General features: G+C 42.4%; 1 protein-coding gene across 1 annotated transcript; it reads right to left on the reverse strand.

Annotated features, from left to right (window-relative positions):
* Positions 1–777: 777 nt before the first annotated feature.
* LOC143285410 (diphosphomevalonate decarboxylase-like) lies at positions 778–24,396 on the reverse strand. The gene is made up of 12 exons (XM_076592663.1): positions 24,242–24,396; positions 22,231–22,301; positions 21,048–21,115; positions 20,389–20,435; positions 16,986–17,117; positions 15,589–15,643; positions 12,865–13,009; positions 11,566–11,733; positions 10,386–10,508; positions 7,624–7,782; positions 6,077–6,142; positions 778–4,419 (listed from the first exon to the last, which is right to left on the reverse strand). Exons 1-12 carry the CDS (start codon positions 24,297–24,299, stop codon positions 4,333–4,335), a joined length of 1,179 nt encoding a protein of 392 aa, XP_076448778.1. The 5' UTR covers positions 24,300–24,396; the 3' UTR covers positions 778–4,332.
* Between the last annotated feature and the right edge of the window lie 3 nt (positions 24,397–24,399).

Consider the following 24,399-nt stretch of genomic DNA (forward strand, 5'->3'; position numbering starts at 1 on the left):
TTTTAAATGGAATGAACAAAGCTTTATTTGACTGTTTCCAGAGTCCATGGACGGTTCAGCTTAGAAATCCAGTTGCACTGAGCAAGAATAATCTGAACTAGAATAGCAGTGTCTGTACACTACTAATACCTGGTCCACAGGGGAAGTAGTCAAGGTATGAGTCATCTCGTACCTGGTGTGGAATGAGTTAAAGGTGTGGGCATGTGCATGCTTGTTGACTAGATTACCATACTGTTGCTAACCTTTATTGTTATTCACCTTTATTTTATTATTATTATTATTACTACTACCTTTTTTTATATTATAATTATTATTTATTTATTTATGTAAGCTTATCTATTATCTATTCACCTTTATTTTATTATTTTTTTAATTATGTATTTATTTATTTTTTTTTTTCTCAAGGCCTGACTAAGCGCGTTGGGTTACGCTGCTGGTCAGGCATCTGCTTGGCAGATGTGGTGTAGCGTATATGGATTTGTCCGAACGCAGTGACGCCTCCTTGAGCTACTGAAACTGAAACTGTTGTTTAGCATAATTGACGAGTTATCGCCATATATAGCTCTGGATCCTCACTAAAGCCACTGCTTAATGACAAGTTTGTAGGTTGCCAAATGAAAAAAAAAGTAATTTCCCCATCCACTGCAGTGTTGATTTACTAATCATTCAACTGTTGTGAAGTGTTTGTTCAGGTTGTGTGTGAAAATGTTTGAATACCAGATTGCCTATGAATTGTACAATTATTGTGAAAGTATGAACGCTATTTTGTTGTTGTTGTTGTTTTTGTCAGAGAGCAACAGTTTTTTTCCATGTATATTAGTGGTTGTGTGTTTGATAGGAGACACATAACTAAAGGCGAAAAAACAACAATGAACACACACAAAAAAGACTGCAAAAACTAGCTTTCTTAGCCCGGAATATCGAATATCAAACTCATCCTGAAAAGTCCACAAAAAAAAGGAGAAAAAAAAAGAAACATCATTATATTCTTCCCCTGCTTTGTGACTAATGATGCAAGTTCAAAAGGAATTTCAGGATGGTTGCCTTGGCGGACGAGCGCAATAGCTGAATGGTCAAAGTGTTTGACTCTAATTCTCAGGGTCCTGGGTTCGTTCCCAGTATCGGGGACTGGAGGGTTAAGGGTGGGCATTTTCCCAGTCCCCTAGATCAGCACAAATGCAGACCCACTAGTGCCTTAACCCTTCTTTTGTGCATGAACATGCAAAAGATCAAATACGCAGAATTAAAACCCAGCAATGGCATGCACACCCCTAAACGGTAACGCAAGTAAAAGCAGACACGCAGATATGAGTGAGCATAGGGGAGTTGCAGATCATGAATGGACAGGAGGAAGGTGGCAGAATGGTTAAGACGCTCAGCTGCCAATACAGAGAGTCCGTGAGGGTGTGGGTTCGAATCCCGCTCTCGCCCTTTCTCCTAAGTTTGACTGGAAAATCAAACTGAGCGTCTAGTCTTTCGGATGAGACGATAAACCGAGGTCCCGTGTGCAGCACGCACTTGGCGCACTGAAAAAGAACCCATGGCAACGAGAGTGTTGTCCTCTGGCGAAATTACGTAAAATGAAATCCACTTTCATAGGTACACAAATATGTAAGCATGCACTCAAGGCCTGACTAAGCGCGTTGGGTTATGCTGCTGGTCAGGCATCTGCTCAACAGATGTGGTGTAGCGTGTATGGATTTGTCCGAACGCAGTGACGCCTCCTTGAGAAAGTGAATTAGAGTGAAACTGAAACTGAATGGACATTAAGAGAACAGCTTGTAGTTTAGAATAAAAGCTTTTAGGTAAGTTTGTTGATAAAGTTGATGAGTCAGCTTGATAAGTCAGCTTATTGTTCAGAATGAAAGCTAATAGGTCAGCTTAAGAATGAAAGTTGATAGGTCAGCTTGTTATTAAGAATGAAAGCTGAGTAGGTCTGCTTAAGAATGAAAATTGACATGTCAGTTTGTTAAGAATGAAAGCTGAGTAGTCATTGTTAAAAATGAAAGCTGATTAAGTCAGCTTGTTAAGAATGAAAGCTGAATAGCTCAGCTTTCGCTTTTTTTAGTGTAAGAGCCAATCTTTGTAGACCTGACTGCTCAGTGTTTCTTGTGTTATATTGCTTCTGTTGTGAAGACTTAGACATGTTCAGATGTTTGTTGGTGTTGGTAGACCGAGACAGAGGTGTGGTGACCTGGTTTATGAGGCACATGCTTGGAAAATATGTGCAGACCTGCTAGTGCCTGAACCCCCTTTGTGGGTATTTGCACGCAGAAGATCAAATACACACGTTAAAGATCCTGTAATCCATGTCAGCGTTCGGTGGGTTATGGAAACAAGAACAAACTCAGCATGCACACCCCTGAAAACGGAGTATGGCTGCCTACATGGTGGGGTAAACAAACAAAACAGTTATACATGTAAAATGTTACATGTCTGTCTGAGTGTGTATGTGTGCATGCCTGAAATTCAATTGAATGACACTGGAAACGAACGATGAGCGCCCAATGGCAGCCATCAGTCGGCTCTACCCAGGTAGGCAGCCTGTTGTGCAAATGACACCAGCACCTAGAGCTGGATCTCCGACCGAGGATAGGTGCTGTATAATATATGTATCCATATCAAATTAATTTATATCGAAATAAGTAAATCAGAGGCTTGTGGTTTGAATCATACAAAATGTATGTTTCTTGAGGTTCAAATCACACAGAATTTGTATTTCTTGAGGTTTGGATCATGCTGAAATCTGTATTTCTTGGGGTTCAGTCACACATAATCTGTACTTGTTGTGGTTCGAATCTATAAAATCTGTATTTCTTGTGGTTCAAATTACACAGAATCTGTATTTCTTGTTGTTCGAATCACACAGAATCAGTATTGTGGTTTGAATCACACAGAATCTGTATTTCTTGTGGTTCGAATCGCACAGAATCTGTATTTCTTGTGGTCTGAATCACACAGAATCTGTATTTCTTTCTTCCCCACCCAACCCCTTTACTGCCTTCCATGAGATGGTAAGAGGTGGTGTAGTTGTTAAATGTACTCGTTTGGGTGGGTGGTAAACGGAGGTCCCATATGGAGATTGCACTGAACTACTAGCACAAATAGATTCCTTGTTATGTTAATTCCACTGAATGTAATATGTTAGTTTAATTAATTACACTGTGGATTAATAGACTGTTGCTCTTCAATCAGAATAGCATGGGAAAGAATGGATCTGGACATTATTGATACAGAATCTTGTAATTTATCACATGCTGCTGTTACACATCAAATCAGCCAAGAATGGGTTATGATTGTGCAATATGATTTTGAGAAAATAATAAAAGGTGTGCTATGCTGTTTGCGGCGGTATATTTCACACAGTGCATATATATCTGTATGTGTGTGCGTGTGTGCGTAGTGTGGATATGTGTATGAATGTTTGCTTGTGTGTATGTAATATTTCACACAGTGCGTATATGTGTGTGAGTGTGTGTAAGTGTGCACACAAGTGCACACAATATGGATATGTGTATGAATGTTTGCTTGTGTGCATGTAAAAAGGAAAGGAAGCTGTTATGATACGCAATTTTTTTTTTTTTTTTTTTTACCAAAGAGTGTCCAAAAAGAACAAATTCATTAACAGTTCTTCATTCTTTTGTATTTCTTTTTATCACAACAGATTTCTCTGTGTGAAATTCGGGCTGCTCTCCCCAGGGAGAGTGCGTCGCTACATTACAGCGCCACCCATTTTTTGGTATTTTTTCCTGCGTGCAGTTTTATTTGTTTTTCCTATCGAAGTGGACTTTTCTACAGAATTTTGCCAGGAACAACCCTTTTGTTGCCGTGGGTTCTTTTACGTCCGCTAGGTGCATGCTGCAGACGGGACCTCAGTTTATCGTCTCATCCGAATGACTAGCATCCAGACCACCACTCAAGGTCTAGTGGAGGGGGAGAAAATATCGGCGGCTGAGCCATGATTCGAACCAGCGCGCTCAGATTCTCTCGCTTCCTAGGCGGACGCGCTACCTCTAGGCCATCACTCCACTTTTTGGATAAAGAGACTAAACAAATTCCAAATAATTTTTCTCCATTTGTTAATGAGACATAGGTTTCAAATGACCACGATTCCCACATTCGCTCCCTAAAATGCAAATGACTTAATCAAAAAAGGAAACAATATGTCCTGAATTGATGGTATATCATTATGATTTGACAGTACAGACTTTTTACTTCACTGACCCAACTTGAACAAAGAGTTTAAATAAAGGGAGAAAAATAAAGAAGGAAAAATATTCAGGTGGTCATTTAAAAAAAAAAAAAAGGAAAGAAATCTACTGATGCAGACATTTAACAAGCAGCAGACAGAGTCTTTGGTAGACCTTCTGCGGTGAGCAGACTCTCTGCAGGATCCAGTTCCTCAGGGCCTGCCCCAACCTGCACAATAATAAATGACATACAACAGGTTCACACACACACACAAAAACCCAACTTACTGTCTACATGTTAGGGTAAAAACTGTCATGCAAGTAGAAGCCCACTCATATGTACGATCAAACATGGGAGTTGCAGCCCTGGAGAAGAAAAAAAAAAAAGAAAAAAAAGACCAGCTTCATGGGCCTGTGAAAACTTCAGAAGACCACCCAATTTATCTCAAGGGCTGATCTCGTGTGTGAACTGTCAATGAGGAGAAGAAAAAGAGGAAGGAGTTAAAACAACACAAGCACTTTCAGAACAAATAAAACTGTAGTAGCCATCATTGGACAGCATATTCAACTAAGCAGCAAGGATCCTGGGTTCAATGCAGGCATCAGACAGTCCCCCTCCACTCCAGCTTCAGTGATGGCAAGGGTGAGATGGTAAACCAAAGTTTGGTGTCATATACTGTACCATGTCAAACTGATGCAAACTAGGCCTATCGGTTTGCTCTGCTTGGCCAAATTTCGTGCGGCTAACAGTGAAAAGACAAGCCGTCTTGCCCGGTCCACTCTTAGCCAATCAAACGCCTCTAAAAGCTATAAGCGCTGAATCATTCCTTTGGCCAAGGCTCTCCACGCCATCTTGTCAGGTTTATGCTCTGTCTCGTCTTACGCTTTTTTTGGCTATTAAGCGTACTCATTTGGCCTTATTTTGCTGCATGCGGCTTGTATTTATTGTATTCTTACATTCTGTGGACTGGATTCGACTCGGCCCCCTCGATCTGTGTGTTTTTCTCTACCTCCAAGTCAATCCTGTCTTTCCTTTCTCTGCTGGGGATCGGATTTTCGCTGGGTGCCTAAGCGCGGGTACCATGCCTCGTATGCCATCCCACGAAGGCAGGAATCATGAGGCTGGGATTAAGACTCGGCAAGACTCTCCCAGGCTCGGAGCTCATGATTCCTCCCGATAGGGACCGCGGCAATGCGTCTTTAGACGCTGATCGCGGAGGCAACACTCGTACCAGTGAAACGGTCATGAAGGGGACCGGGGGGAAAAGGGTACGAGCGTCGCCTCCCGAGGTGTCCCAGTGCGAGGCAGGGAGAGGGGGGGATAAACCAAAGTTCTGTGTGCAGCATGCACTGAATCCTCTTTGTTCCAAATGGCACTCAAGGCCACCACCACCAGAGATCACTGCTGCCTTGCTTGTGCTGTCGCAGCCAGTTTCCCCCAGGTATAGCCGTTCTCTGAGAGTTCTTTGCAGCATGCACTTAGCTCAAACTGAAAGAACCCATGGCAGCAAGGGAGTTGCCTCTGGCAAAATTTTGTTTTACAATCTACTTTCATAGGCAAGCAAACATGCATATGCAGAAGGAAAATGGGAGACTACGGGTTCTACTGGAGAAAAGCAGTCTGAACTTCACACGAAAAAAAAAAAAAAAAAAAAATCTGTTGTGACAACGGAGTAACACAACAGAAAATCTACTGATAGTGTTCATGGTCAAGCACATGCATTGGTAAAACTTAATCTACAACTTCCCATATTCTTCATTATAATCCACATGCAAGTCATATAAATTATTATCGCCCCCTCCCAATTTTGTGTGTGTGCATGTGTGTATGCGTGTGCATGTGAGTGTGTTTCAAACAATGGCACATCAGATTTGTTGTGACTTACCTCTGTGTGAATGATGTACTTGATCGCTCCTTCACTGTGTGGTATGTTGATGCTGTTTCGTTCGTTCTGCAGATATTTATACAGAAAAAAGAACAGACTTCAGTGCATATTTTCTCTCAGTCCAACTTATTATAAAGTGGAGTCCCAATTACGCAAGTCAGCTGACAACCACCATTTGAATCACAGAGATTATAAAGTCGATTTAAACATTCTGTCTTCTGCACTCTGATATTATTTTTTTCATTAAAAAAAAAAATTAGATACGACAAATATATCTTGCCAATACCAAGAACATTAGATCAACCTACTGCCATGTGTGTGTATATGTGTGCTTGTGTGACTATGTGTGTGGGTTTTTTTTTATCTTCAGTTTAACGTCTATTCACTATAAGTGTTTTTAGACGGAAAGGAGTCAAGTAGTGGACAAAGGAAAGGGAGTGCATGTGAATATTAGTGTAAAAAAGTGTTCATGGTATGTATCAGAGGAAAGGTAGATTATTATAAGAAAAAGTCTAAAGAGATTGTGGTGTGTACTGAATGAGATGTCATGGGGGTGGGGGGTGGGGGGGGGGAGAATATGTATATGCATATCAACAAGTATTAACCTACAACAATGTAAATATAAATAACAACATTAATTGTAATACATCAAAGGAGGATACCAACTGGACTGGAGTTTAAAATTTCTGAAAACTACAAGTCTAATGTATAGAATTCGTTTAAATGCCTTTTGTACAAAATTTTCTAAAAATATAAAATGTATATGCGGTAAGCAAATAACTGTAAGCCATCTACTCGTTCATTGTCCGAGCATAAGACAGTTAATTCCAAAAAATGTAATTGATGACTTTTCTTCCAATATTTCATTAGCCACTGAAAAGATTTTGAATCATTATTCATTGCTTAGAATGTGTGTGCTTGTGTGTGTATATGTGTGACTGAAGCCTGACTGAACAACAGAAAACAAATAATGAGCAGCTGAAGGCAGCTTTCAGGTGACTGTCGTGCAGGATGATTCCACATTTTTGAAGCGCTTAGAGCTTGGTCTCTGACTGAGGATCGGCTCTGCTACATAAGTATCATCAATCATCCTGGCAACCTAACATCGATGGTTCCCTATGGACTGCCAATGCTGGAACTGCGTCGGACGAATCCGGGTGTGGCAATGTATGGGGGAATCTAAATGAGCGGCGTGGGAGTAATGCCACTGAAACGGTGCAGATGAATGGGGCAGCAAAAAAAAAAAAAAAAAAAAATTATCATCAATCAAACGTCCCTGGGCGTGGGGTTGGGGTGGGGGAAGGGTGGGGGGGAGTGGGGCTCTGAATGTGCAGCATGAGAGTAATGCCACTGAAACTGCGCAGACAAGAAGCAACAAAAACAGACATACAAACAAAAACAAAAAAAGAAGAAAAAAAGTCAGTTACTTCTGAAGGCTCCAGAACTTCGACAGGCATTCCACACCACTGAAATCGCACACACACACAATGGAGCAACAAAAACAGACAAACAAACAAACAAACAAAAAAAACCCAAGTATCAGTTACCTCTGAAGGTTCAAGAGCTTTGACAGGCATTCCACGCACAAACGTTTCTGAAGCGGTGGAGGGAGGGAAAAAGTGACGGACCAGTGCCACAACCCTGTTCACATCCTCTTCCAGGAGGTACAGGCACGCGTTGGGACCGGCGTCAAACGTGTAGGCCACCTGTCAAACACAACAGGAAGAAGTGAGGAGTAAGCAAGTATAGTTTGGTGCAGTATGGTATGGTATGGCATGGTGCAGTATGGTATGGTGTTGTGTGGTATGATATGGTACTGTATGGTGTGGTGAGGTATGGTGTAGTATGGTATGCTGTGGTATGATATGGTGGGGTAAGGTATGGTGTGGTATGGTATGGTGCAGTGTGGTATGATATGGTATGGTGTGGTATGGTGCAGTATGGTATGGTGTGGTATGGTATGGTATGGTGTGGTATGGTATGGTGTGGTATGGTGCGGTATGGTATGGTGCAGTATGGTATGGTGTGGTATGGTGTGGTATGGTATGGTATGGTATGGTATGGTGTGGTATGGTATGGTATGGTGCAGTATGGTATGGTGCAGTATGGTATGGTGTGGTATGGTATGGTATGGTGCAGTATGGTATGGTGTGGTATGGTATGGTGTGGTATGGTGTGGTATGGTATGGTGTGGTATGGTGCAGTATGGTATGGTGTGGTATGGTGTGGTATGGCATGGTGTGGTATGGTGCAGTATGGTATGGTGTGGTATGGTGTGGTATGGTGCAGTATGGTATGGTGTGGTATGGTGCAGTATGGTATGGTGTGGTATGGTGTGGTATGGCATGGTGTGGTATGGTGCAGTATGGTATGGTGTGGTATGGTGTGGTATGGTGCAGTATGGTGTGGTATGGTATGGTGCAGTATGGTATGGTGTGGTATGGTGCAGTATGGTGTGGTATGGTGCAGTATGGTATGGTGTGGTATGGTGCAGTATGGTATGGTATGGTGTGGTATGGTGTGGTATGGTGCAGTATGGTATGGTGTGGTATGGTGCAGTATGGTATGGTGTGGTATGGTATGGTATGGTATGGTATGGTATGGTATGGTGCAGTATGGTATGGTATGGTATGGTATGGTATGGTATGGTGCAGTATGGTGCAGTATGGTATGGTATGGTATGGTATGGTGCAGTATGGTATGGTATGGTATGGTATGGTGCAGTATGGTATGGTATGGTATGGTATGGTATGGTGTGGTATGGTGTGGTATGGTGCAGTATGGTATGGGAGAGTGTGGTATGGTATGGTATGGTGTGGTATGGTGCAGTATGGTATGGTATGGTATGGTATGGTGTGGTATGGTGTGGTATGGTGCAGTATGGTATGGTATGGTGTGGTATGGTATGGTATGGAATGGTATGGTGTGGTGTGGTATGGTGTGGTAAGGTATGGTGCAGTATGGTATGGTATGGTATGGTATGGTGCAGTATGGTATGGTATGGTATGGTATGGTGCAGTATGGTATGGTATGGTATGGTATGGTATGGTATGGTGTGGTATGGTGTGGTATGGTGCAGTATGGTATGGGAGAGTGTGGTATGGTATGGTATGGTGTGGTATGGTGCAGTATGGTATGGTATGGTATGGTATGGTATGGTGTGGTATGGTGTGGTATGGTGCAGTATGGTATGGTATGGTGTGGTATGGTATGGTATGGAATGGTATGGTGTGGTGTGGTATGGTGTGGTAAGGTATGGTGCAGTATGGTATGGTGTGGTATGGTGTGGTATGGTGCAGTATGGTATGGTATGGTGTGGTATGGTATGGTATGGAATGGTATGGTGTGGTGTGGTATGGTGTGGTAAGGTATGGTGTGGTAAGGTATGGTGTAGTAAGGTATTGTGTGGTATGGTATGGTGCAGTATGGTATGGCATGGTATGGTGTGGTAAGGTATGGTATGGTATGGTATGGTACATGGTATATTAAGGTATGGTTTGGTATTGTATGACTTAGTATGGTATGGCATAGTACGGAATGATATAACATAGTTGTGTCTTGTGTACCAAAGCCTGGGTCTCTGGAAATGGTTTCGCCATCCATCCAGCCACACACAAAAAAACTTATCATCGTCACCGATAATTCTGTAGACAGTCACTGGGGTTGTACGGAAGAACTGTTCACCAGATTCCTGCATCTCTGTCGTGCCACAGCCTTCTGGACACGGGTTCCCTGTCCATCCACTCACACACTACCACTGACAGGCGCAACAGCCGAGTGGTTAAGTGTTGGACTTTCAATCTGAGTGTCCTGGATTCGAATCTCTGTAACGGCGCCTGGTGGGTAAAGGGTGGAGATTTTTCTGATCTCCCCGGTCAACGTATGTGCAGACCTGCTAGTGCCTGAACCCCCTTCTCGTGTTTACGCACACAGAAGGTCAAATATGCACGTTAAAGATCCTGTAATCCATGTCAGTGTTTGGTGGATTATGGAAACAAGAACATACCCAGCATGCACACAACTGAAAACGGATTGTGACTGCCTACATGGCAGAGTAAATAAACAAAACGGTCATACACGTAAAATGTTGCATGTCTGTCTGAGTGTGCATGTGTACGTGCCTGAAATCTGATCGAATGACACTGGAAACGAATGATGAGCGCCCAATGGCAAGCATCAGTCAGCTCTACCCAGGTAGGCGGCCTGTTATGGAAATTAGCCCGAGTTTGCAAAGCGCTTAGAGAACAGGCGCTACATAGGTATCCATATCATCCTTCATTCATTCAATCACCACCGAACACTCACTCACCTTGACGGTGCCAGACAGTTTGTTGTAGGCGTGCACCAGGTGAATGATCCACCTGGAGGTGTCGGTCAGGTAGAACACAGGTGGGTAGGTGTCCAGGCACACCGCATGGAACTGGTTGCTCTCCTGTTAGGTGCGTGTAAAACAAGAAACGACAAACCATTAGAACCTGTATCATGTTGTGTCATGTTTATCATGTTTTGTCATGAATATAATGTTGTTTCATGTTCATCGTGTTGTGTCGTGTTTACCATTTTTTGTCATGAATATAATGTTGCGCCATGTTCATTGTGTTGTGTCTGAGTATCATGTTGTATTGTGTTTATCATGATTATAATGTTGTTTCATGTTTATCATGTGTTGCGAGTGTCATGTTGTGTCATGTTTATCATGTGTCATGAGTATCATTCTGTGTCATGTCATGTTATGTAAGGTTTATCATGTTGTCATGATGTGTAATGAGTACCATGTTGTGCTGTGTTTGTCATGTTGTGTTCATAATGTGTCATCTTTGTCATGTGTCATTAGTATCATAAGTTTTGTGTTGTATCATTTTGTGTCATGAGTAACATGAGTATTCTGTTGAGTCATGTGTCATGGGGGAACTAGGTGGCCTTTGGGGGCCATCCCCAACGTCTACTGTCCTGAAGCCCTTGTGGCCCGAGAGAGTGGGAATGCAACTTGGGCAAGAAAACTCTCCATGATAATCAAATTCTGGCCCAGACAGTCGGAACACCAGTTGACGGGCGCAATAGCCGAGTGGTTAAAGCGTTGGACTGTCAATCTGAGGGTCCCGGGTTCGAATCACGGTGATGGTGCCTGGTGGGTAAAGGGTGGAGATTTTTCCGATCTCCCAGGTCAACATATGTGTAGACCTGCCAGTGCCTGAACCCCCTTCGTGTGTATATGCAAGCAGAAGATCACATACGCACGTTAAAGATCCTGTAATCCATGTCAGCGTTCGGTGGGTTATGGAAACAAGAACATACCCAGCATGCACACCCCCGAAAACGGAGTATGGCTGCCTACATGGCGGGGTAAAAACGGTCATGCATGAGTGAACGCAGAAGAAGAAGAAGAAGAAAGAACACCAGTTGCCTCCTCTGCTGTACTGATCATCATTAAGTTTGACACAACTGACTATGCATCATGCATTCATCTTCACATCCAGACTAATTCTCACCTGCATGGTGATTTGGGCGAACCTGGCAAAATCCTTTTCCTCAATGGCCTGGATCATGTCCTCTGTGTGCTGAGGCACTTTGACGATGCGATGACTCATCAGTTCGCTCGTCTCCACCGTTGTCTGCATGCCTTCTGTAGACCCCACCTGCTTCTTCTGGTCGCTCACCTGACCACAGAAATTGAGATGACAGTATTTCCTCTACATGGGTGCAATAGCCGAGTGGTCAACTTTCAAACTGAGGGTCCCGGCTTTGAACCTCGGTGACGGCGCCTGGTGGGTAAAGGGTGGAGATTTTTCTGATCTCCCAGGTCAACACATGTGCAGACCTGCTTGTGCCTGAACCCCCTTCATGTGTATACGCGTGCAGAAGATCAAATACGCATGTCAAAGATCCTGTAATCCATGTTGGTGTTTGGTGGGTTATGGAAACAAGAACATACCCAGCATGCACACCCCAGAAAACGGAGTATGGCTGCCTAAATGGCAGGGTAAATGAACAAAAACAGTCATACACGTAAAATGTTTCAAGTCTGTATGAGTGTGTATATGTGTGTGTAACTGAAACCTGATTGAATGACACAGGAAACGAATGATGAGCGCTGACAGCTGCCAGGTAGGCAGCCTGTTGTGCAAATGACACCGTGTTTGTGAAACCCTTAGAAACTGGTCTCTAACCGAGGATAGGAATCCATGTCATTCATCATTCATTTCATTCGCAGAAATTGAGATGCCAGTGTTTTTCTCTCTCTCCACTAGAACTTGAGTGATGATCTGGACATTCGTCATTCTGATGAGACCATAAACCAAGGTTCCACGTGTAACATGCACTTACTGCACGGAAAAGAACCCACAGCTGCAAAAGGGTTTCCCCTGGCAAAATTCTGCAGAAAAGTCCACTTTGACAGGAAAACAAACGCACCTGCAGCAGAAAAAAAGAAGAAAAAAACAAAAAACAAACATGAGTGGCACTGCAGTTGTGACAGCACATTTCCTGGGGAGAACAGCCTGAATTTCACACAGAGATATCTATTGTGACAAAAGAGAAATATCATACAATAATAATAATAATAATAATAATGATACAGTTCACAGTTCTTGATCATGAGAAACACACACACACACACTAATACGAACACGCATCTACGTGTACGACTTGCTCTCTTTAATATATCTATCCACTGTTCATGACATATGTGTGGTGGAGCATTCTCCACAGTTTACTTTCCAAATAACACGAGAAATAAAAAGAGACAGAAAATATAAACAGAACAAGAAAAATTCAATTCGTCGACTCACCACAAGGATAAGAGCGCGTAAAGTGGGCCAGTGGCTGGCAGGCTTGATCTGCCGTGCCAAGGAGTCTGTGCCATCGTCTTTTACCCCCTGGTCCCACAGAACGAAGCCTCCGTACATACTGCGACAAGCACTTCCTGATCCCTGTCTGGCAGTGAGGACACCAACACCAATCATCATTATCATCATTAGTATTTTCATCATTATCATCATTCACTACCTGTTCTTTTCACCCTGGTCCCACAGAACGAAGCCTCCGTACATACTGCGACATGCACTTCCTGATCCCTGTCTGGCAGTGACGACACCAACACCAATCATCATCATCATTATCATCATTAGTATTTTCATCATTATCATCATTCACTACCTGTTCTTTTCACCCTGGTCCCACAGAACGAAGCCTCCGTACATACTGCGACATGCACTTCCTGATCCCTGTCTGGCAGTGACGACACCAACACCAATCATCATCATCATCATTAGTATTATCATCATTATCATCATTCACTACCTCTCCTTTTCACCCTTGTCCCACAGCATGAAGCCTCCGTACATACTGCGACATGCACTCTCCAATCCCTGTCTGACGGTCATGACACCAACACCAATCATCATCATCATTATCATCATTAGTATTATCATCATTATCATCATTCACTACCTGTTCTTTTCACCCTGGTCCCACAGCACGAAGCCTCCGTACATACTGTGACATGCACTTCCTGATCCCTGTCTGGCAGTGAGGACACCAACACAATTCATTATCATCATTATCATTATCATCATTAGTATTATCATCATTATCATCATTCACTACCTGTTCTTTTCACCCTGGTCCCACAGAACGAAGCCTCCGTACATACTGCGACATGCACTTCCTGATCCCTGTCTGGCAGTGAGGACACCAACACAATTCATTATCATCATTACCATTATCATCATTAGTATTATCATCATTATCATCATTCACTACCTGTTCTTTTCACCCTGGTCCCACAGAACGAAGCCTCCGTACATACTGCGACATGCACTTCCTGATCCCTGTCCGAAAGTGAGGACACCAACACCAATCATCATTATCATCATTAGTATTTTCATCATTATCATCATTCACTACCTGTTCTTTTCACCCTGGTCCCACAGAATGAAACCTCGGTACATACTGCGACATGCACTTCCTGATCCCTGTCTGAAAGTGAGGACACCAACACCAATCATCATAATCATCATTATCATCATCATTAATATCATTAGTATTATCATCATTCATTATCTGTTCCTTTCACCCTTGTCTCGCAGCACAAAATCTCCGTACATACTGCGACATGCACTCTCCAATCCCTGTCTGACGGTCATGACACCAACACCAATCATCATCATCATCATTATCATCACTTATCATCTGTTCTCCTTTCACCCTTGTCCCACAGCACAAAGCCTTTGTACATACTGCGACATGCACTCTCCAATTCCTGTCTGACGGTCTTGACACCAACACCAATCACCATCATCATAGTCATCATTATCATCATTAGTATCATCATCATTAATCATCTGTTGTTTTCACCCTTGTCCCACAGCACAAAGCCTTTGTACATACTGCGACATGCACTCTCCAATCCCTGTCTAATAGTGATGACACAAACACCAATCTTATTCATTATCATCATCATTATTATGATTTGTTATCTGTTTCGGGCTTCTTCCACATGCATACATACACACATATATATACATGCTTTCACGATCCCTGTCTGAAGGTGCCAGCTACAACAACAACATTATGAATAACAACAATCATAATGCAATGATAATGCACATCAATATAATAACTCTCATTCTTAACAAGTGATGACTTTGATGGATGATAAATAAATAATGAATATTAGAATAGTCGGTATGGTGAATGACAAAGACAGACATACTCATGTAAAATGTAAATAAATATAGGAACACATGAAAGATTAAAAAAAAAAAAAAAAAATCAAAAAAAAATGGAAATAGATAAATACATAAATGGATAGATGCACAACAAGGTAAAAATATATACTTTCTTGATTTAAAAAAAAAAAGCATGAATAAAACGGACACACACAACACACATGCGTTTGCTAATATTCCCCTCCAAACATTTGCCATTCCAAATGTGCCTAAAAACCCTGACACACCCCTACAAACACATTTAATGATATATATACACATCTGAATACACCCATACAACACAGGGTGTGTAAGAGAGAGAGAGAAGGAGAGAACGAACAAACGATCGAACTTTTTATTCAGATAAGGCCAGAGCCCCTTACTGAAGGGGGATTCACTGATAAATGATAATGAGAAAATGACATGACACAGTAAATAGACAATTCAGATCAACCAAAAAATAGTTAACACAATATCAACCAAAAATAGTTAACATAAATATTCAACAACATTCACGAGATAACTGTACATAATTTCTTCAATGCTTCATGTATATATATGGCTAAGTTACACAGAGTATGTTCCTGTCTTGAAGACATGAGTAAATTGAACCTAAAATTAGACGGATCTCTATAATATTTCGGTTGAATAAGTTTTTGGCGAAGGTCACACAAAGAGAGAGAGGGAGAGAGACAAACAGACAGAGAGAAAGAGACAGAGACAGAGAAACAGAGAGAGAGAGACACTGAGGTTGAGAAACGACAGTGTTCAAGCATTGATAGAAACTTGTGCTCCGGAGAGTACCTTGCAATACCAGACAGATCCCCTTCCACACCATAGAGTTTGGCCAGGGTGTACACTGAAAGCAAAAACACAGTCACAGTCATAATAATAATGATAATAAATATAATGATAATAATAATAAGGAGAAGTAGATGATGAGGAGGATGATGAAGAAGAAAAGAAGAAGAAGAAGGAGGATAAGAGAAGAATGGGTATCTGATATTCACAATGTGCTCTACTCCTTAGCACAGGGGACCAGAGCGCCAAAAATTAATATCAGTATCGGAAAACAATGGTTAAAAAGACTAACAACACAGGGTACCTGTAAAATAACCAAGACTTAGAAGCATGATAAACAGAATGTGTCAGTAAAAAAGCAAGTGTGCATGCACACACACAGACACACACACACACACACTGCACACCACACACACACACACACGCACACACTGCACCACACCACACGCCAACATCATGAAAGCAGATTTCTACAGATGTGTTGTGAGGCCTGATTTGAACTGAGATTTAGTTTCAGCATGACAAATTTAGTTGGAAAGTCAACAGGAATACATAATTACATAATATTACATTACAATTAATACCCCCCCAAAAAATGCACCTCAATCATTACACTCACAGAGCTAAAATGCAATCTGCCGATTAGGACTACAATAAATAATTCAAAACAAAAGAGTGAAATTAAAAAAAAAAAAAAAATCTGTATCTACTCTTTTGCCACCATAGGCGACTTTAGCAGACCAGACAGTTTACCGCCATGGGTGACTTTAGTCGACATCAAGGGTCATGTCAAAAGGACCATTTATCGCACTGTAACAAAGCTTGACAGATGCAGCCAGTTTCCTGGGCAATTGAACAATGACTAACCTTTGCCCCCCGACCAAGCACATACCCATGCAGGCGTAACCTGCAGCAGAAACTGAATATATTTGTATTTGTATTTCTTTTTATCACATCAGATTTCTCTGTGTGAAATTTGGGGTGCTCTCCCCAGGGACAGCGTGTCGCTACACTACAGCGCCACCCATTTTTTTGTATTTTTTCCTGCTTGTAGTTTTATTTGTTTTTCCTATCGAAGTGGATTTTTCTACAGAATTTTGCCAGGAACAACCGTTTTTCTTGCCGTGGGTTCTTTTACGTGCGCTAAATGCATGTTGCACACGGGACCTCGGTTTATCGTCTCGTCCGAATGACTAGCGCCCAGACCACCACTCAAGGTCTAGTGGAGGGGGAGAAAATATTGGCGGCTGAACCGTGATTCGAACCAGCGCACTCAGATTCTCTCGCTTCCAAGGCGGACGCGTTACCTCTAGGCCATCACTCCATAAGAGAGAGTGCACAGTTTTTGAATGTCCATGCATTCATTTCGCTTTAAAAACAAGCAACACAAAAACACATACCCATGCAGGCGTAACCTGCAGCAGAAGAAGCGAGACCAGCGGCAGTGGGAAAGTTGTTCTCTGAGCACATGTGCACTTTCAGATGGACACCGTCACCCATGCTTCCGTTTTTCTCAGAATACCGTCGACGAACTGAAAGTAGAACAGCCATGGATATAAAAATCCATCAAACAAAACTCTGATGCAGGCGTTCCAGCCACTGCAACTCCTTAGACATAAGGCATGTATTAACCCGTTTGTTTGCTCAAGTGGGCTTTTTTATTTCTTAGGTTTTGGACTGAGGAAGGTGGCAGAATGGTTAAGGCGCTCATCTGCCAATCCATAGTCTGTGAGGGTCTGGGTTTGAATCCTGCTCTTGACGGGCGCAATAGCCGAGTGGTTAAAGCGTTGGACTGTCAATCTGAGGGTCCCGGGTTCGAATCACGGTGACGGCGCCTGGTGGGTAAAGGGTAGAGATTTTTACGTTCTCCCAGGTCAACATATGTGCAGACCTGCTAGTGCCTGAACCCCCTTCGTGTGTATATGCAAACAGAAGATCAAATACGCACGTTAAAGATCCTGTAATCCATGTCAGCGTTTGGTGGGTTATGGAAACAAGAACATACCCAGCATGCACACCCCTGAAAACGGAGTATGGCTGCCTACATGGCGGGGTAAAAATGGTCATGCACGTAAAAGCCCACTCATGTGCATATTAGTGAACGCAGAAGAAGAAGAAGAAGAATCCTGCTCTTTCTCTTTCTCCCAAGTTTGACTGGAAAATCGAACTGAGAGTCTAGTCACTGGGATGAAACTATAAAATCAAGGTCCTGTGTGCAGCACGTACTTGCCACACTGAAAAAGAACCCATGGCAACGAGAGTGTTGTCCTCTGGCAAAATTCTGAAGAAGAAATCCACTCTGATAGGTACATAAATATATATGCATGCACTCAAGGCCTGACTAAGCGCGTTGGGTTATGCTGCTGGTCAGGCATCTGCCTGGCAGAAGCGGTGTAGCACTATAGAGTATGTGGATTTGTGCGAACCCAGTGGCGCCTCCTTGAGAAACTGAAAAGGAAATTTTCTATCTAAAAATTACGTTTAAATAACATACTTACCGTGACCCACTAGTGCAGACTCTGGCAGGGGTCTGACATTCCTGTCCTGTGCAAACTACTATCCGCCTATGCGGAGAAAATGAAAGTAACTACGGCCGATAACCTCCCGGAAGTAGGTAACCTCCCCTTTGCCCCCCTGACTAGCGCCCTCTGAAACTGAAGTTTAGCTTTTGACATCACTCTTTTAGTTTGTATGGTTGTGTAAAAGATGCATGTGTGTAATGTTTCAATGCTCCCAGTGAGAACATTAAATAAATGTCTTGCCTTGCCTTGCCTTTCTTTGTTCAGGACTTCAGTGAATCATTTACAATCCGATTTTCACAGTTCTGCTCTTTAATCAATGAGTGCAAACAAACACAGAAAGTGTATAGAAATTCAAGAAAATGCGCTTTAGCAAGGATGCCTTAATGAATTAATGAATGAACACTGACTGAAATACAAAGGCATCCCACAGTATCACCATCTTGATGTGGTGGGGGTGGGGGGGGGGGGGTTTGGAGGGGTGGAGGGTGTCTATGCTGGCTGGAGCCTTACACTCCTGGTAGGGGCATGCCATCCAATCCAGACAGGTCAAAGGGTGGAGGGCAGAGAGACAGACAGAGAGTGAGAGAGAGGCAGACACACAGAGAGGGAGTGTGAGATCATCCAGCCCCACAGGGCTAACTCTCTCCATACGAACGGCGAAAGAGACGACGTTAACAGCGTTTCATCCCAATTACCATCATCAAAATATTGCAAGCGGAACGCTCTTATACTGAAGAGGTGAATGTTGACAAAGAATACCACAGTTCTGACGACGGAAGCTAAAGGTTGGGTCATTCAGACACCCACTGGACATCCGAGGGGTCTGTGTAGAGGAGAAAAGAGGACTGGCCGTACTGAGTGAGTTAAGAGATCAGGCATAGGGCTGAAAACTGTATCGCGTAAAACACTCTGTATCTCACACAAACCAAAACCAGAGATGAAAACTGTGATGGCAGGAATGAAGCACGCCAGGAAATGGGAAATATGACAGATGGCAGCCAAACTCAATCCCCAAAAGAGGTGATATATACTAATAGAGGCTACTAACTGCCACAGGTACTTTTGATTTCTCTGCTTTGCCAGAGTATTGTATCATATTGTTTATAATTATATTCAAATAATGTTTCTTAATTCTTTCTGTTTTTACATTAAGAATACTAGTTATTACCTGCAGTGTGTGGATGTATGTATGAAACGATGTATGTGATATTTTTTACATTTGTATCTTCGTAATATTTGTTGGGGCTGTTGTTGGCTTTTACAGTTATGGTCCCCATGTTGTTTACTTGTCTATGTTGTGATAATGCACCTGACCAAATTTCTCCAGGTGGAGATAATAAAGTTATTCTTATCTTCTTATCTTATCTTATCTTATATTGTATTGTGTTCTATTACTCTGTCACAGTTAATAAATTTCTATGTGTGAAACTCTGGCTGCATGTCACTACACTGAAAGTGCCACCCTTTTTTCTTTATCACTTTTTTTTTAGCCTGCAGTTTTATTTGTTTTCCTATCAAAGTGGATTTTTTCTACAGAATTTTTTGCCAGCAAGAACCCTTTTCTTGCCATGGGTTCTTTCATGTGCACCATGTGCATGATTGCACACACGACCTTGGTTTATCGTCTTATCCGAATGACTAGTAGTAATTTGCTTTGGACAGGAATCAGACCCCTGCTGGAGTCTGCTCCAGTGGGGGTCATGGCATAACATGTGTAGTAATCAAAAGTGGACTTCATGAAAACTGAAGGGGAAGGGCTATGCATGGGGGAAGCTGGCTAAGACAGCACAAGATAGGCAGCAATGGGGATCTCTGGCAGTGGGCTTCATGTTCCACATGGCATGTAAGGGATAAACACACACACCACGCACACACACAATATACACACGGATGCATACATACAAATATGCACTTAACTCATTGTACACCAGGTACGAGTTCACTCGTACCATGATTACTTCCCCTGTGGACCTGGTACAAGTATTCTCATACCAACACACTATTCTAATTTCATTTATTCTTGCTTGGCACAGTTGGTATTCTAATCTGAACCGATTAAGGATTCTGGAAGTATGAATTTGAAGCTTTATTTAACTGATAAAAACAATTCACCATCGATTTTCACTGTTTTAGTGAACAACCCTACTTTTTACTGCAGTGGTTTCATGTACTGTTAGTCCTGTGGAGATGTAGTAGGCATGCAGCTATGGGGCAGAATGAGTTAAATCCGATTTTGCCGATGTATAAGCATGTTGACACCTCCATGTGCATTCACACTTACTTTCTTTCAGGACATTCTGTATCCTGGGGTTATTCACTGACTGTTCCCTGAAATAAACAGAATGTGAATCAACCTTCAGCACCAAAAAAAGAACCCAATGACACAAACTGCATACATTTTTTTAAAATATAAAAGCAAACACACACACACACACATGCACACATAAGTATGTACATCAACAAGCATGTGCACACACACACACACACACACACACACACACATCAATACACATATGAACATGCACACAGACACACACAAATACAGAAACATTTACGCCTGCACACAAGCACACAAACACACATATAAGCTCGCACACACACACCACAAACACACCTATTACACATTCGTTAATCTAGCACACTCTACACCTTACTGCTGCTTGTACGTACACATTAAGACCTAATCTTTCCAGGTTTCCCCTTTTCTTAAGCATCTAACAAATACAGTAGTGGAAGGATGTAAACTGAAAACAAATGAACATGCACACATGGACAGATGAACATATACTCACAGCCACATACACATATCAGCTACATGCATTCACACAATCACAAATGCACACACACACACACACACACACACACACACACAATCACAAATGCACACACACACACACACATACAAATTTATACAGACACACAGAAACACAATCAACATACTTGCCATTCAACCAGATTCTGTCCTCTGTGAATTTGCTGCTTACTGCCACAGATGTTTTTGCATGAAGCTGAAAACCAAAAATAGACAGATCTATCAAAGCAAATTATTTAATCATGTTTATCATTTGCTGCTTACTGCCACAGATGTTTTTGCATGAAGCTGAAAACCAAAAATAGACAGATCTATCAAAGCAAATTATTTAATCATGTTTATCAAGAATGTCTTTCCACTTACTTAAAGATTGAATGTCTAACAAATGTGAGGGGTGGGATAAGATGCTACTGTGTGGTGGCAGGCATAGCTCTAACTGTCATAGGCTGGAACTTTTGGGATGATTTTTCTCTGAACCTGTGAATTTTGGAGTGCATGTTTTGTTTACATGGCAAAATATGTTTTTTTTCCCATGCATGCACTTGACTTTTCATCATAATGCAGTGGTTTTTGTGTGTGTGTGTGTGTGTGTGTGTGTGTGTGTGTGTGTGTGTGTGTGTGTGTGTGCAATCTATTAACCCCTTCAATGCAGATAAGTAAGCTTGTCAATGAAGAGCTCCCATCCCAAATGAGATGGGACAGAGCTTACGGGTCAGGATGTCAGTCATCATTCTTCGTTGGAACTTCTTTTGCCTGAGATTGCAATACTTTTGTTCAGCTAATCAGTGACATCACTGATAAGCGCACAGAAAACAGAAAGTGCATTTCAAATTCATTCAACACATTCATCTCACTTCTGCAAGGTTCAGCAGTCAAGGGGTTAATCTACGCTACACATAACCCTCTGTTCTGATCAAGCTCTGTAGCTGAGGTGGTTTCAGCGATACTAAATTGGAAGACCTCCACCTGTTACACTAACATCAACTTCAAAATTTGTTTCCGCTTTTTACTTTGACTCTGAAAAGCTACCTTCAATCCTATGAAGAAAAAAAAAAAGCTGCTCACACACACACACACACACACACACACACACACACAGTGACACACTCACACACACGCACACACATGCACACACACACACACATCAACGCATGCACACGCACACACACACATTCACAATTTGCTATTTTGTCAATAGCAACACTTTTTAAAAAAAAAAACATCATTTGCATGATATACATAAATTTACTGAGTTAATATATCATTATCAATCATTTAAAGCAGACATAACTTCTGCAAAAATGGAATTACCTCATTCATACCAAGAGTAACACTTAATGAAGAATTTTGTGGTAGTATCAGTTCCTCATTTCGTTTCCCCCCTGAAACATGTAAAAAATAACATTTTTATAAAAGCAAAGTGAGGGAATGTAAACAACAGAGAGACAGATTAAAATGGGGTAATCGTGAGTAAACTGAACAGTTGAAGATAATATATTTGTTAACTTTTGATAGATATGACACATAATAACATTCTATATGAGTTCAAGACCACATTAGATCAAAATTTCATTGCACTGATCTGAAGAAAAGCTACTTCAGTTATCAACAGTTTTACAGATCTGAAGCACAGTGGTTCAAAATCATATGAGTTACAACTGTTGCAAATGTACATTAAAGGAAATTTTCTACCTAAAATTATGTTCAAGTAATATACTTACTGTGACCCACTAGTGCAGACTCCGGCAGGGGTCTGATGAGTTTGCACTAGTGGGTCACGGTTAAGTATGTGTAATTAAAATAACATTCATCAATGAAAGTAAATTAAGACTCTCTAGGCCAAAACAGTCTCAAAGTCTGTGGCCTTTCATGCCCTGCTCTCATGGTGACCTCAGTTTCGATACCCCTCCACTTCTGTGCTTGGGGTGAGTCCTGTCAGTGTCTTCAGTGTTGGCAGATTCATGGGGGACTCTTGTTGGAGGGACGTGGTGGCGGTCTCCACTCTGGGATGGACACTCACTCAGTCTGGCTCCACGACTAAGCCATTATTGTTGTTAGTAGGGGGCTTAGTAGGTGGTGTCCTAAGTATGTTAAAACAGAACAGGCACCACTGAACACCACTGAAGTGACTCAGCAGCACTGCAGGGTCTCCTCTGGTGTGTGACCTCCTGGCGACCTAACATTGATGGTTCTCTGCAGACTGCCGACGCTGGAAATCTGTCGGACGAACCCGGGTGTGGCCGTATATGGGGGAATTTAAATGAGCGGCGTGGGAATAATGCCACTGAAACGGTGCAGATGATGGGGCCCACCTTAACCCCCACCCCACCCCCACCCCTGTTCTCCCATGAAATTTTAGACCTATGTTACCAAGCATGGGAACAACTCTTAACTGTGAGCACTATTTTACCCCTTATATTCCAAATCAAATATCTGAAAGTAGTGAAACTGATTTTTCTGCTTATAGTCATCCTCTGAAACAGGTCTTTTTCTTTTTACAATATTGTACACATATTCCATGAATCCTCATAAGTTTTTGAATAAAACAAACTGAATTTTGTCATCAACAGTGGAATTACACAAAGGAGAGAGAAAGACACACAGACAGAGATGCATAGAGACAGAGACAGAGGCAGAGAGGCAGAGGAGGAGGGGGGTGTGGGGGGGGGGGGGGAGATGCAGTTCAAGTTTCTCAAGGTGTGACTGCGTTCGAACAAATCCATATGCGCTACACCAAATCTACTCGGGGGATGCCTGACCAGCAGCCTAACCCAACGTGCTTAGTCAGGCCTCGAGTGCATGCATATTTGTTTACCTATCAGAGTGGACTTCTGCTACAAAATTTGGCCAGGACGTCACTCTTTTTGCCGTGGATTCTTTTTCAGTGCGCCAAGTGAGTGCTGCCCATGGGATCTCTGTTTATCATCTTCTTCTTCGTCCTGTTAGGAGTCCACGGTCATCACGTTGACCATTCTGACACCATAATGGGGAGGAGCGCAGCAGCATGACCCACCTCCCTTGGTGATGGGATGGAGGGGGTAGAAAGATGGTGGGCCCGGGGGGTGGGGGATGGGGGGGGCATCATCTGTTTCAGGCATCAGGACCAGGCCTTTCCGGCTACCGAACCGGCCCCCGGGGTCAAGCCCCGATCGGCAGAGCCCTAGTCCCTCACTTGAATGAGTAGAAACTCAGTTTGGGAGAAAGAGCAAGAGCGGGATTCGAACCTAGACTCTCAAGGGCTCTGTATACAGTTGGCATATGAGCAAGATAAGATATTCACAGACTAAGATACACGGACTGACATACACAATGACAGACTTACAATACTTTATCACAGCAATATTAACAGGCGCTCTGCAGGTACAACATTTTCCGTCCATGGTTGTTGCTGTTACACTGACGACAACGCTCCTGGCATGGACTGATCAACTGCTGGCACTATCATACGATTTACCTATCACGCGATTTTCGCTCTCAGCT

The sequence above is a fragment of the Babylonia areolata genome, chromosome 9 (genome assembly GCF_041734735.1).
Source record: "Babylonia areolata isolate BAREFJ2019XMU chromosome 9, ASM4173473v1, whole genome shotgun sequence".
NCBI lineage: Eukaryota > Metazoa > Mollusca > Gastropoda > Neogastropoda > Buccinidae > Babylonia > Babylonia areolata.

Bases quoted from the DNA above. Each gene is read 5' to 3' on its own strand.
- LOC143285410 (XM_076592663.1), bottom strand. From the start codon at position 24,299: ATGGACGGAAAATGTTGTACCTGCAGAGCGCCTGTTAATATTGCTGTG. The intron at 15,644-16,985 runs GTATGTGTTTTT...TTTTGCTTTCAG, and splicing joins TGCAGGTTACGCCTGCATGG to TGTACACCCTGGCCAAACTC. The intron at 4,420-6,076 runs GTAAGTCACAAC...ATTATTGTGCAG, and splicing joins AGTACATCATTCACACAGAG to GTTGGGGCAGGCCCTGAGGA.